Source organism: Mobula birostris, chromosome 1 (assembly GCF_030028105.1).
Source record: "Mobula birostris isolate sMobBir1 chromosome 1, sMobBir1.hap1, whole genome shotgun sequence".
Classification (NCBI taxonomy): Eukaryota; Metazoa; Chordata; class Chondrichthyes; order Myliobatiformes; family Myliobatidae; genus Mobula; species Mobula birostris.
Window position 1 is genome coordinate 220,328,432 of NC_092370.1, and position 14,745 is coordinate 220,343,176.

Genomic DNA, 14,745 nt, shown 5'->3' on the forward strand with positions numbered 1-14,745 from the left:
GTTTTGTGGTGCCACACGAGAAGGCAAAACTAGTAAGATTTTGATGTCTCGGGATTAGCTAAAAAAAATTGCAAGCACAGGGAAGTAAGTGACAAAGTAAGCATCAAACATGAGCTGTTAAAATGCCATTTCAGTGACCTGTGTAGCAAGGGGATCCATTAAATGTGAAATAAGAAAAAATGTAACAGATGGTTAGTCACATTTTCAAAGGATTTCTGAACAAGTAAGCCAGGAAGACTTCTTGAGAGAAATGTCTGTGAAGAAAACAACAGTAGCTGCTTTCAAAAGGTTCAGGAACAGATCCATCAGGGAGACCTGTGGTAAAATTAATATCTGATAAATGAGGTGTAGAAAGATACATGGCTGACAGCAGGAAAGTTCACAGATAGAAGCAGAAATGGAAGGCCTCTCACTGTGTACACTTAACAGGTAAAATACATCAGCACGTACTGCATATGAAAGATGTCTTCTCTGCTTAATCTACTTTCAATACAAGTTACTGAGAGCTATAAATGGAAAGTGGTCAAGTAGCAGATGATTAGTAGCCAAGAAGAGCCGGCATAGTCCTCCGAGCTCTGTGTCAGTAACACGGTCCATTGCTGTGTCAGGTCCTGCAACACTGCACCACCAGCTCCTTGCCCTTCTCACTCCTCCACACCCCGAAACCTAACTGAATCACTGTAATACAGGCTGCATCTGGGCAATGATTTCAACATGCAGAATATTTTTATAGAATTGGTTTTACTTCAGCTCGCTATTTTTGAATTTTGGCTTCCTTTTTTGTGCTTATGTACAAAATATTAATTAGATTTGGCTTAACAATACATCTTGAGAAATGATTTACCATTGATATATCTGCAGCTTCCTTACCATGGTATTTCTATTGATGTAAGATGAGTGGAAATCATACCCATCTATGGTGATATGATGTAATTGACAGCTATAACTAAATGCACTCGTGCACAAAAATCAAGTGTTTAATTCAACATTTTACCAGTCACCTTCTACTTGTTTAATTCATGAAAATGATGATAACTCAAGAGGAAAAAAGTAATAATAAGATGATCATAAATGATCATAGCTAAACTGGAAGAAGTAAACGTAACTAGAAATTTTTGAACTAATTATTGAGTCTGGAAGACTATAAAGTAGCTGATCAGGAGATGAAGTGCTCTTCCTTATAGTCGTCCTGTTTTGGTGAAAAGCTTCTACACCGATTGGTCACTTAAAGTCATAGAGTTATAGAGAAGTACAATGCAGAAGCAGGCCCTTTGGCCCATCTAGTTCATGCCAGAATCATTAAAACTGCCTACTCACTTCAATCTGCACTGGGACCATAGCCTTCCATATCCCTACCATACATGTACCTATCCAAACTTCTCTTAAACATTGAAATCAAGCTCACGTGCACCGCTTGTGCTGGCAGCTCATTCCACACTCTCACGACCCGCTGAGTGAAGAAGTTCCCCCTCATGTGCCCCTTAAACTTTTCACCTTTCACCCTTAACCCATCACCTCTGGTTGTAGTCCCACCCAATCTCAGTGGAAGAAGCCCATTTGCATTTACCCTATCTGTACATCTTATAATTTTGTATACATCTAAAAAAAAATCTCCTTTCAATCTTCTACATTCTGAATACAGTCCTAACCTATTCAGTTTTTCCTTATAACTCATGTCCTCCAGACCCAGCAAAATCCTTGTACATTTTCTCTGTACCCTTTCAACCTTATTTACATCTTTCCTGTAGGTAGGTGACCAAAACTATACACTATACTCCAAATCAGGCTTCACCAATGTCTTATACAACTTCAACATAACATCCCATCTCTTGTACTCAGTACATTGATTTATGAAGGCCAATGTGCCAAAAGCTTTGTTTCCAACCCCATCTACCTGTGACACCACTTTCAATAAATTATAGACCTGTGTTCCCAGATCATTTTGTTCTACCGCATTCCTCAGTGCACTACCGTTCACAGTGCTACACCTACCATGGCTGGCCCTACTGGTACAAAATCTCACGCTTGTCTGCATTAAATTGCATCTGCTATTTTTCAGCCAATTTTTCCAGCAGGTGCAGATCCCTCTGCAAGCCATGATAGCCTTCCTTGTTGTCCACTACACCCCCAACTCTTGGTGTAATCTGCAAACTTGCTGAATCAGTTACCAGCATTATCATCCAGATCATTGATATAGATAACCAACAACAAATAAGTCAACACCGATCCCTGCAGCACAGCATTATTCACAAGCCTCCGGTCAGAGAAGCAACCATCTACTACCACTCCCCGACTTCTCCCACAAAGCCAATACCTAATCCAATTTACTACCTCATCCTGAATGTCAAGTGACTGAACCTTCTTGACAGACCTTCCATGCAGGATCTTGTCAAGGACCCTGCTAAAGCCCATGTAGACAACATCCGCTGCCTTACCTTCATCCACTTTCCTGTCTACTTGCTTGAAAAACTGTATAAGATTGGTTGGATATGATCTACCATGCATGAAGCCATGCTAACTATCCTTGATCGGTCCATGTCTATCCAAATACTTATATATCCGTCCCTTAGTATACCTTCCAATAACCTTCCCACAACTGGCGTCAGACTCTCCGGCCAATAATTTCCTGGTTTATGCTTAGAGCCTTTTTTTAACAGTGGAACAACATTGGCTATCCTCCCAGTGCTCCAGTACCTCACCTGTTGCTAAGAATGAGTTAAGTATCTCTCTAGGGCCCTGGTTTTTTCTGCACTTGCCTCCCATAGGGTCTGAGGGAAGACCTTGTCAGGCCCAGTGGATCTATCTACCCTGATTTGCCTCAGGATAGCAAATGCCTCCTTCTCTGTAATCTGTACAGGGTGCATGATGATGATGCCACTTTGCCTCGCTTCTGTAGACTCTGTGTTCATCTTCTGAGTAAATACAGAGGCAAAGAATTCACTTAAAATCTCCCCCATCTGTTTTGGATCCACAAGTGGATCACCATTCCGGTCCTCCAGAGGACCAATTTTGTTCCTTGCAATCCTTTTGCTCTTAATATATCTGTAGAACCCCTCAGGATTCTCCTTCACGTTGTCTGTTAGAGCAACTTAATGCCTTCTTTTAGCCCTTCTGATTTCTTTCTGAAGTGTTCTCCCGCATTTCTTATACTCCATAAGCACCTCATGTATTTCTCCCTGACTATCCCTGCTTTGCACCTCCATTTTTCCTCTTAATCAGGAAAAAGAAATTGAAAACCAAGGTTCCCTTCACTTGCTATCTTTACCTTTTATTCTGACAGGGGCATACAAGCTTTGTATTCTCAAAATTGCACTTTTGAAGCTCTCTCACTTACCAAGTCCACCTTTGCCAGAAAACAGCCTGTCCCAATCCACACTTGCCAGATCATTTCTGATACCATCAAAATTGGCCCTTCTCCAGTTTAGAATCTCAACCCACAGACCAGACCTATGTTTTTGCATACGTACGTTGAAACCATTGACATTGTGGTCACGAAATGCAAAATGTTCCCCTACACAAAACCTGGCCTGCCTCATTCCCTAATAGCAGATCCAGTATGGCATGCTCTCTCATTGGGACTTCTACGTACAGATGAAGGAAACTTTCCTGAACACATTTGACAAACTCTATCCCACCTAGTCCTTTTATAGAATGGGAGTCCTCTTCAATATGTGGAAAGTTAAAAATCACCTACTACAGTACATCAACATGTTTCTTGCAACAGTCTGCAATCTCTTTACAAATTTGTTCCTCAAAATCATTAGGACTGTTGGATGGTCTGTAATATAGTCCCGTTAATGTAGTCATACCTTTCTTATTTCCCAGTTCCACCCATGACGTCTCACTAGACGAGTTCTCCAGTCTGTCCTGATGGAGCACTGCCGTGATATTTTCTCTGATTAGCAATGTCACCCCTCCTCCTCTAATCCCTCCTGCTCTTTCACATCTAAAACAACAGAACTCCAGAATATTGAGCTACCAGTCCTGCCCCTCCTGCAACCAAGTCTTGCTAATGGCTACAATGCTATAATTCCAGATGTTGATCCATGCCCTGAACTCATCCGCCTTTCCTACGATACTTCTTCCATTGAAATATATGCAGCTCAGGACACCATGCTCAATTTCTCTGTTTTAATGCAGGGTAAACTACGGAAAATTCTTCCAGCTTCAAAATTCACATCAGTTTTATCAGAAGGCCTGTAATTGTCATCCTGACAAATGCTTAGGGGCTAGAACAGGTACAGGCACTGACATCTGGGAAAATAAGAATTTTCTTTTGATAGAATAAGCCAATGAAGCAGTGGAGGCTACCTCAGTAAATATACTTAAGACAAGGTTGGATAGATTTTTGCATAGTAGGGGAATTAAAGGTTATGGGGAAAAGGCAGGTAAGTGGAGATGAGTCCATGGCCAGATCAGCCATGATCTTATTGAATGGTGGAGCAGGCTCAATGGGCCAGATGGACTACTCCTGCTCCTATTTCTGATGTTCTTAAGTATATTTCATGCATCCTTAAAACATCAGTTGGCCAGTGTCAGTTCCTTCTATGACATATTGTAGTGCCCTAATCATTATAGTGACTAGAGTGAATGCTTTTCTGCAGATCCAAGATAGAAGGCTTACTCTTCTTGGGGAAGAAACTTTTTCTAGAATTTAAAAGACATTATTGCTCCAAAATTATTGATGCGAAATAAAGTTCCACAAATGGAATGGATTTCACAAGAAAATTGTTAATTCCACTAAGATGTAACCGTATGTGTAATATATCCTGTAAGCCTTTAACTAATTCTTTCCATACAGCAGTTTCACAAAATGGGTGTTAGTCTGTTGTGTTGATTTATATCAAAGGTTCAAAGGTCATTTATTATCAAAGTATACAACTCTGAAATTCTTCAATTCTCTTGGTAGCCGTGAAACCAAGAAAGAAAGAGAAAGGAAAGGCAGTACAATCACCAACCCCCAAATCCCATCTCCCCACAAAAAAATGAACAAAAACGGAACAGCCACATCAACCCCCAAATCCACCTCACCGCACTAAAAACAAACAAAACAGATCAGGCACGTCAACCCTCAAATCCTTCCTCCCGCCCAAAAAAACAAACAAAATGGATTAGGCAGATCGACCCCCAAATCCCCCTACCCGCACAAAAAAATCTGTGAAGATCAGGCAAAAAAACACAGAATATAAGAACTATAAGACTGGAAAATAGAGTCCATAGTACAAAGTTCCAAATTCAAATCCAATTCACTGTTGATTAGCTTGGCTCAATAGTGATCAAAGGAAGATCCCTATGAAAGAATTCTCTTCCCTTCCCAAGAAACCAAGAACAAGGATCAGGTCACTAAAATGATCAAAGGAGCTGAAACAGGAAATACTAAAATCACATTCAATTTCAGTAACGTCTCTAAAGAGAAAAATAGAGGTAGTATTGCTGGTCAGTAGCTTTCCCCAATATTCTCTACAGAAACAATTTCATTCCTTTGAGCATTTCTACCATTATCTGTTTTCAGTAATATTTGCAGAATGGTTAAATCGTTAAAGAAAACCAATCAGTCCATCAGGTTCCATGTTAGAGCAATCCATTCAGTCCCCCTCCATGGGTCCATTGATGGTTGTAGTGATTTGATCATTGTTCTTGGTTTCTTGGGCAGGGAAGTGAATTCTTTCATAGAGATCTTTATTTGATTACTGTTGGGCAAACTAATCAACAGTGAAATGGTGGGAAGCTACTCATCCATTTTGAGAAACTGATCCATGGAAAGAGTTTATTATAGGCTTGCATGATGTATTATACATGTGGTTATATCCAGTGGAATAGCAATTTTTGTGAAACTTTCCTTTAGGATGCTTATTAAGCTGCAATTGAATCTGCCTCCGTCGCTACCCATTGCAGGCCTTCCACAGCATAAGCATTCACTGCATAAATTATTTTCCTTTGTGTCATTTGTAATTCTGCTGCTGATGACCTAATTTAGACTTAGAACAGTACATTACAGGAATAGGTCCTTCAGACAAGGAAGTTGAGCTGAACTAATTAAACTCGTAATTAAATGTCTAACTAAACTAATCCCTTTGCCCACATAATTTCCATGTCCCTCCATTTTCTGCACAGTCATTTGCCTGTCTAAGAGCCTCTTAAAGGCCTCTACTACCACCCCGGCAGCACATTCCGGACACCCACCACTTACTGTGTAAAGGAAAACTTGACTCGTACAGCTCCTTTAACTTAACCTCCTCATTTTAAATATATGCCCTCTACTATTAGACAGTTCAACAGATTCTATGTTCGTGATTGTCAATGGTAACAGTTTTTCTCTATTTATGCAGTAAACAAGATATTTAAAATGTCTCTTTGCAACTGCATCAGTTCCAAGGAGGACAACCCAGTTTTTGTTTTGGTATATCCACATTATTCAACTTCCTCACCCCTAGAAACATTTTATTAAATTCTTGTACCCTCCCTGAAACACTTAGTTGTTTCTCTAAGGTACGGAACCCAGTTCAGATGTTTCCGTGCAGCTGAACCAGTATTTTGTAAAGGTTTATCATAGTTACCTATTTTCAATGCCAGTATTTATAAAACAGCATCTGCTTTCTTAATGACATCTTATGAAAATACTGTACACCTCTTAGAGAGGCTGTGAAGGTTAACTCAAAATTAAGAAAATTACAGAGAACTGGAGTCATGAAGCTGGTCCATGATATAGCTTTATCATAATAAAATTTATACTTTCCTTTTACTTTCTACACAGCTGTATATAAAACATGAAATTTCCATTCCACAAGGCTCTATGCATTTGGCTTTAAAAATTCTCTCTTCAGATATGCAGACTTCGGCACTGGAAGTCTTTTTGACTGCCTTGAATCTAGCTATTTATATATGAATCTGCCTATTTATACACCGAGCTGTCAAAAAGATAGCTGGAAACCAGCAGAACATCTCAATGGCAGATTGTCAATAAATGGCAAGTTCTTTTGCGACTTCACTCTGAGCTCTACATGACAATGACTGGAAGAAAATTAATTCCTAAGGACAGAGTTGAAGTGAGTAGTTTTCGCTGTTTTACAATGAAGTGACACATGTTTTATGGCAATACGTATCATCTTGATAAGTATCTGCTACAAATATGGAATATAGATAGGACTATCAGTACAGTATTTGCAAATGTTAATATTCCGGTAAGAATGACGCAAAGCTTTGCATGTCAAGCAGAGCCGAAACGACAGCGTCGGTAATAATTCAAATAAATTTTGTGAAATAATCATGAAGGTTGACACAGAAAAAACCAAAATAATGTACAAAATTGGGTTGGGTGATTGCAAAGTTAACATATTTGTCATCAAATATTCTGCTTTGATTAGATGTCTGGAAAAGAAAGTGGTAATTTCAAAACATATCATCTGTATCATAATGTTTTCAAACATCTTTACAGCTCATGAAATACTCTCAGCAGCCACTTTATTAGGTACATCGGTACACTCGCTCGTTAATGCAAATATCTAATCAGCCAATCATGTGGCAGCAACTCAATGCATAAAAGCACACAGACATGGCCAGGAGGTTTAGTTGCTGTTCAGACCAAACAGCAGAATAAGAAAAAAATGTGATCTAAGTAACTTTGACCATAGAATAATTATTGATGCCAGACAGGGTGGTTTGAGTATCTCAGAAACTGCCGACCTCCTGGGATTTTCACACACAACAGTCTCTAGAGTTTACAGAGAATGGTGTGAAAAACAAAAAAAAATCCAGTAAATGACAGTTGTGTGGGTGAAAACATCTTGTTATTGAGAGAGTTCAGACGAGAATGGCCAAACCGGTTCAAGCTGACAGGAAGGCAACAGAAGCTGCAATAATCACACATTACAACAGTGATGTGCAGAATAGCATCTCTGAATGCACAACATATCAAACCTTGAATGGGCTGCAGAAGCAGCAGAAGACCATAGATGTACACTCAGTGGCCACTTCATTAGATACAGGAGGTACTTAACAAAGTGGCTACTGAGTATATTTTTGAAATATTAACATTATTATGAATAAACTATTCTCAGGTTTCCAGCAGAGTACAGGTATTGATTTTAACTGACGTTTCGATCACAGACTGCCATCTTCATCAGGAATGATGCTTGGACATGTCTAGTCCGTTGGTGTTTATACCCCTGTCATTCATCCCTCCTGATTGATTAATCCTCATCTAATCAGGTTTCTGTTTTCCCACCTTGTATACAATCGAATTCCAGTTTTGACTTAGAGTGAGACCTTTGCCGTTGTTAAAATTCTTTTCCTCTAGTTTTATTTCAATGGCTTTCTTCACCAGCCGGTCCCAAAAGCCAATGGTACGGCTCAATAGTTTCGTGCTGTCAAAGTCAGTCCTAGGGCCATTGCAAATGCAGTATTACGCTTACCTGATTTCTCCAGGTTTCCCAAATGGATGCACCTCCTGTGCTCCTTGACGAGGGTCTCCACCATGCTAATATACACTGCTCTGCATTCACAGGGTATCCTGTAAATGCCATCCGTCCTGAATCCCAGGTCATCTTTGACCTGCATAAGCTGTGATTTGAGTTTCCTTACAGGTCTGTGGATGGTATTAATCTGGTATTTCTTCAAGGTTCTGGCGATCCTTCCAGAAACTGTGGAAATATCAGGAAGACAGGCAGTAGTGATGGGTTCCTCTTCATCGTTAGGTTTCCTAGTTTTTCCATCGGCCCTTTTAAACTATTTTGAACCCGGAGAGTCTTCACGAGGAAATAAGATGATTACACACAATGTTCCTACAGAATGGCTATAAACTGAAAGAAATCAATCGGGCCCTTAAAAGAGCTGACAGAAAATCCAGGAAACCCAACAATGAGGAGGAACCCATTACTACCGCCTGTCTTCCCTAAATTTCCACAATTTCTGGAAGCATCGCCAGAATCCTGAAGAAATACTGGATCAATACCATCCACAAACCTGTAAGGAAGCTCAAATCACAGCTACTGTGGGTCAAAGTTGACCTGGGATTCAGGATGGCTGGCATTTACAGGACTCCCTGTGAATGCAGAACAGCGCATATCGGCCAGACACTGATGCACAGTGGAAACCAGCATCAAGGACCACAGGAGATGCATACATTTGGGTTACCTGGAGAAACCAGGTAAGCGCAATACTGCATTTGCAATGGCCCTAGGTCTGACTTTGAGAGCACGAAACTATTGAACCGTGCCATTGGCTTTTGGGACCGTCTGGTGAAGGAAGCCATTGAAATAAATCTAGAGGAAAAGAATTTTAACAAAGACAAAGATCTCGCTCTAAGTAAAAGCTGGAATTCGATTGTAAGCAAGGTAGGACGGTGGAAACGTGATTGGATAAGGACTAACCAGTCAGGAGGAATGGATGACGGGGGTATAAATATCACAGGACAAGACATGCCCAGACATCATCCCTGATGAAGATGGCGGAGTTTGTCATCAAATCGCCTGTGACAGTCAATACCTGTACCTGGCTGGAAGCCAAAGAAGAGTTTATTCGGCATATACACCGGGAAAGCACTAGATCCTATTAACATTATTGTACACACATGAATGTCCCACAACTGGCCATGAAATAATGACTGATAACCTGTTGACTAAATGATTTGTCTGGACAACGAGAAGAACCTTCCTCAGCTTCTTCCAATAGTATAACAGGACTATCTTGTACCCATCTGCAAACTGCATTCTTATTTTATCCAAAAGATGTCTCTCGGAAGGAATGGTTAGATTTGACAGTCATATGTGCAAACCTACTCTGGATTCTATTCCCCGAGTATTTGAATCCCATGCTCTCTTTTCTTGTTCTGTTTCTAATTAAGTCAGTTTCATTTCTCTGCTCTCTTTAACTTCTGTGCTTTGGGTTCTATTATATGAAACCTTTGCCTTAGTGGGCAAGTCACCTAGTTTTCTAAAGGAGGAGTTACTTTACAAGTTACAGTATATCTGTGGCTGTCAATCAAGGAAGTTCAGGTTTGAACTAGTGACTACAATGAAAAGTGTGTTTCAGAATGGCAACACTGTAAAATTGTTTTTTTCAAACTCTGTGAAATGAGAAGAAGGTTAGTGAAATTATTTAATTACTTTCTTTTCTTGCAGTTCATGTATGATGAGAAAATTGATTGGTAAGTAGTCTGAATTAATGATTACCTTTAAAGTTTTAACATGAAATGATGTAGCTATAAATTATTGACAACTTAGTGGAATTAAACTTTACTAATCAAAGGATCTTGAGTTTTTACACAATAGTCATAGAGGCATACGGCTTGGAAAAAGGCCCTTTCGCCCAACTCATCCATTCCAACTAACATATCTTCCTAATTTTGTCCCATTTACCCACATTTGGCCCCTATCTCTCCAGTCCTTTTCTATCTATGAACCTGACCAAATGATAAACATTGTAATCCTACCTACTTCCCCAAGACTTTGGCAGCACAACTGCCCTCTACTTGCCCCCAGGTCCCCTTTAATTTTTTTACCCTCTCATTTTAAATCTATGCTCTCTAATTTTCACCTCCTCTGCCCTGGGAAAAGACTGTGGCCATCCACCCATCATGAGTTTATGTACTTTAATAAGGTCACTTCTCAACCTTCAGGGAGAGAAGTCCGAGCCCATTCAGCTTCTCTTTATAACTCAAGCCTTCCAGACCTGGATAACATTCTCGTGAATTTTTACATGCCATTTCCAGCTTAATGATATCCTTCCCAGAGGTGGGCAATGTGAGAATTGTATTGCACACAATACCACAAGTCCAATCTCAACAATAATTTGTTCATTTGTACCATCACGCCGTATTTCCTGTGATCAGTGCCTTGACTGATCAGGGCAAGTATGCCAAACACCTTCTTCATTACCCTATCTATCTGTGTCACAATGATAATGGAATAAATACATCAATAACAATTTGCAAATACAGCTTTGATTTCTTCTTTTCTAGACAGAGATCCAGCTAGTGTCAAAAATATATATGCCTTGTGATTAGAGCTCCATTGTTGTCCATTAAGTCTTTCATACATCTGATAGCATGGCTTGTTGTAACATTGTGTTCTGCCACAAAATGAAGTGATGAATGTTTAGTCCAGCATGTCAAGTTTTGAAACTCTGGTAGGCCAGCGTAGGTTTTTGCCAAGTGATGATCCGGCACTTCACCATGAATATGGTGATTCAGTTCAATGTGCCCTTGGATAGTTTAACTGTTTGCTTTCATAAATGGGCAAGTTTCCATCTAGGTAGCCCCCAGTACAATGGCATGAACATCAATTTGTCCTTCCGGTAATTTTTTCCCTCTCCCTTCCCTCTTTTTCTATTCCCCACTCTTGCCTCTTACCTCTTCTCACCTGCCTATCACCTCCCCCATGTCCCCCCTCTCCTTCCCTTTCTTCTCTGGTCCACTCTCCTCTCCTATCAGATTCCTCCTTCTCCAGTCCTGTATCTTTCCTACCCACCTGAGTTCACCTTTCACCTTCTAGCTAGTCCTCCTTCCCCTTCCCCCAACTTCTTATTCTGGCATCTTCCCCCTTCCTTTCCAGTCCTGATGAAAGGTCTCGGACCAAGACGTCATTTGTTTACTCTTTTCAATAGATTACTGCCTGACCTGGAGTTCCTCCAATGCGTATTACTCTGGATTTCCAGCATCTGCAGAATCTCTTGTGTTTAAGTTTTCTCAATGTTTTGAAAGCCAATGGCAATGATATCAATCCTCAAGCTCAGATTCCGGCATTCACAGAGCAAGAATAGAAGGGCCAAAGTACTGTTCAGTTACCAGTAAATAAGTAGGTATTAGAACTGATCATCCCCACAAATGTCTCCAGGCTGATTGCTTCAAAGGGTGCTTAATCCACATATTGATTACAGTGTAATGTATTGTTCCAGTTTTATTCCCTAACCATGGATATCTTGTTTATTTCTTTGAGGTGGGAAGGCCTTATCCTGATCCTGATGTATGCAGGCTATATACTTGTGATGAAGTAAGTTTTCAAATTATTTGTTTTTCTTATTATCCATAATTATGCATAATATGATCGCATTGCAGGGAGAATAATTTATCATAGAATGTGTTCTTTTTTCTTTAGCCTTTCTAAAGCAGGAATGTTCCATGTTGTCGTTCTTAGTTCGATACAGGTACATTACCAACCTGAAACCATAATCCCAGGCATGGTACAAAGGATAAGACAGCCACTGCCAAATTGAAGATATTTATGCATTACCAAGCAAAAGAAAAAATAGATGTGTAAAAGAAAAATTAAACATTTTTATAGCACTATGTTGGACTTTCTATAAACATTTACTGATGTTAAAGATTCAGGTTAATACCTTTGACTTCCATCGAACAGGTTTCACATAAAACATTTTGGATAAACTCCTTCACTGGGTTAAACTGTGATGATAAGCTAATCCACAGAGTAAGGCACTTGGGTTTGCTTACACAGGAAAAAAAAGTTTAACATTGATAACAACATAAATGACATTAGGTCATAAGATCCAGAAGCAAACTTAGGCCATTTGGCCCATTGAGTCTGTTCCATCATTTCATCATGGCTGATTTATCATCTCTCTCAACCCCGTTTTTCTGCCTTATCTCCATAACATCTGACATCCTTGCTAATCAACCTCCGCTTTAAATATACCCAGTAACTTGGCCTCCACAGCCATCTGTGGCAATGAATTCCACATATTCACCACCCTCTGCTTGAAGAAATTCCTCCTTACCTGTATTCTAAAGCTTCTATTCTGAGGCTGTGCCTCCTGGTTCTAGATTCCCCCACTATAGGAAACATCCTCTCCACATCCACTCTGCTGGGACCTTTCACTATTCGATAGGTTTTAGTGAGATTCCCCTCATTATTCTGAACTCCAGCGAGTACAGGCCTAGAGCCATCAAACGCCCCTCAAATGTTCACCCATTCATTGCCATTAGGCAATGAAATATCCCAAGGAGGTTTACAGGAGTGCTATCAAACAAACATGACATTTAATATGACATTAAGACAGCTCGTCAAAATCATAGACCATAAACCTGGATTAAAGTAGCATTTTGAGGAAATGTAAAGAAGCAGAAAGTCGAGGGATAGAACTCTAGATCTGATGGTCCAGGCACTTGAAGGAACAGCCAACAGTGGTGGAGCAATAGCAGAATGTGTGTGTTGCTTGGCTAATTGACCAGTATAATTTTCCCCTATTGTGCCAGCAGGTTGGAGAAAAATGAGAATGTGTGGAGAATAAACAAATGGGGTTGATGTAGGATTAGTATAAATGGGTGGTTGTTAGTAAGCATTGACTTGATGGGCTGAAGGGGCTGTTTCCATGCTATTGCTCCAAATGATTCTACATTGTTGGGCTTGGACATGCAACTTTGACTTTGAACAATGATGTAACGCAGGCAATCAATAGTGCCTTGCCTTGCCTTGCACTAGGCCCCTAGGCCTGAGTCGATGTAGTAGTAGTAATCAATAGTGATTTAGCGGACCACTTTAACCCACTACACGCAAGTATTATTACTTCCTTAGAGTCTGATGTAGAGTTCAGGATCTTTACAATCTTGAAGGACTAACCAAAATGCAGGACATATCCACAAGGGATGTATCAGAATGAAGAGGTTACGTTTATGAACAAAGAATGAGCAGAATTCTTTGGTTACCACGGTAGCATAGTGGTTAGTGCCACACTATTACAGCTCAGAGCTCAGAGTTCAACTCCAACGTCATTCTGTAAGAAGCCTTTGTACGTCCTCCCCATGGAATGCATGGTTTACTCCCAGGTGCTCCGGTACCTTCCCACGGTCCAAAGATATACCAGGTAGGTTAATTGGTCATTGTAATTAGTCCCGTGATTAGGTTCGTGTTACTAAGGGTTTTGGTGTTGCTAAGGTGGTGTGGCTCATAGAGCTCGAAGGGCCTGCTCCACACTGTATCACTACATCAATAAGTAGAATGCAAGTCTCTTTCATTCAAAGAAAACCTGATTTGGAAGAGAGTTCGATGACATTTTATTTTGTCCATCCACATTGTTTTTGGCTAGGCCAACATTATTACTCATCCCTAATTATTTTTGGACTGAATGATTTATGATATCACTTTAGAAGATTTTAAATATAGTGGATTCTGATTAATTAGTCCATTGGTTAATCAGGCAGCCACTTGATTGGGACAATTCTTAAAGAACAAAAACTACTTGAGAAAATTGAGATTAAAATTGAACGAATCAAGATTTTATTCATTTGTTTGAGATACTATGCCGCTTAACTGGGACAGGAGACTGTTGCCAAACAGTTTCTAACTAGCATCAGTCGCGTGAACTTTACTGGCCGTTAGACACCACACTGTGCTTAGAGCAAACAGTTTTTAAAGAGCATCAGTTGTGTGTGCTTGTGTTCAAAAAGCAGTGATTTTTGTTATTGATAGTTGGTGAGAAATAAGCAGTAAGGCAATTTAGAATTATTTTGCTCACTGTGGTTTCAAACATTCAGGCTTGAAGATGCCATAAGTAGCTGGGAGTGAAAATGAAATGATTTCACTACTTTAATAAGTTAGGAGCTATGAATAATTTGAAGATCTTGACAATTGGCTTGAATGCTACAATGAAAGTGAAGATTTGGAGGATGCAATTGTCGGAAGCATTATATGAAGACAGTCCACTACCTGCACTAGGTGTGAGCACTAGTTTTGGTCATTTACAGTCAATCAAAAGAACATGGAGCATATTGGTTGTCCATCATATCTGATGATG

General features: G+C 39.9%; 1 protein-coding gene across 1 annotated transcript in view; it reads left to right on the top strand.

Moving 5' to 3' along the window:
- Window positions 1-14,745, top strand: part of slc24a4b (solute carrier family 24 member 4b) — a 348,425-nt gene that overhangs the window by 274,673 nt on the left and 59,007 nt on the right. The window contains 2 exon segments of the mRNA XM_072251318.1: window positions 10,119-10,144; window positions 11,934-11,987. Of these exon segments, the coding sequence (XP_072107419.1) occupies window positions 10,119-10,144; window positions 11,934-11,987 (80 nt within the window).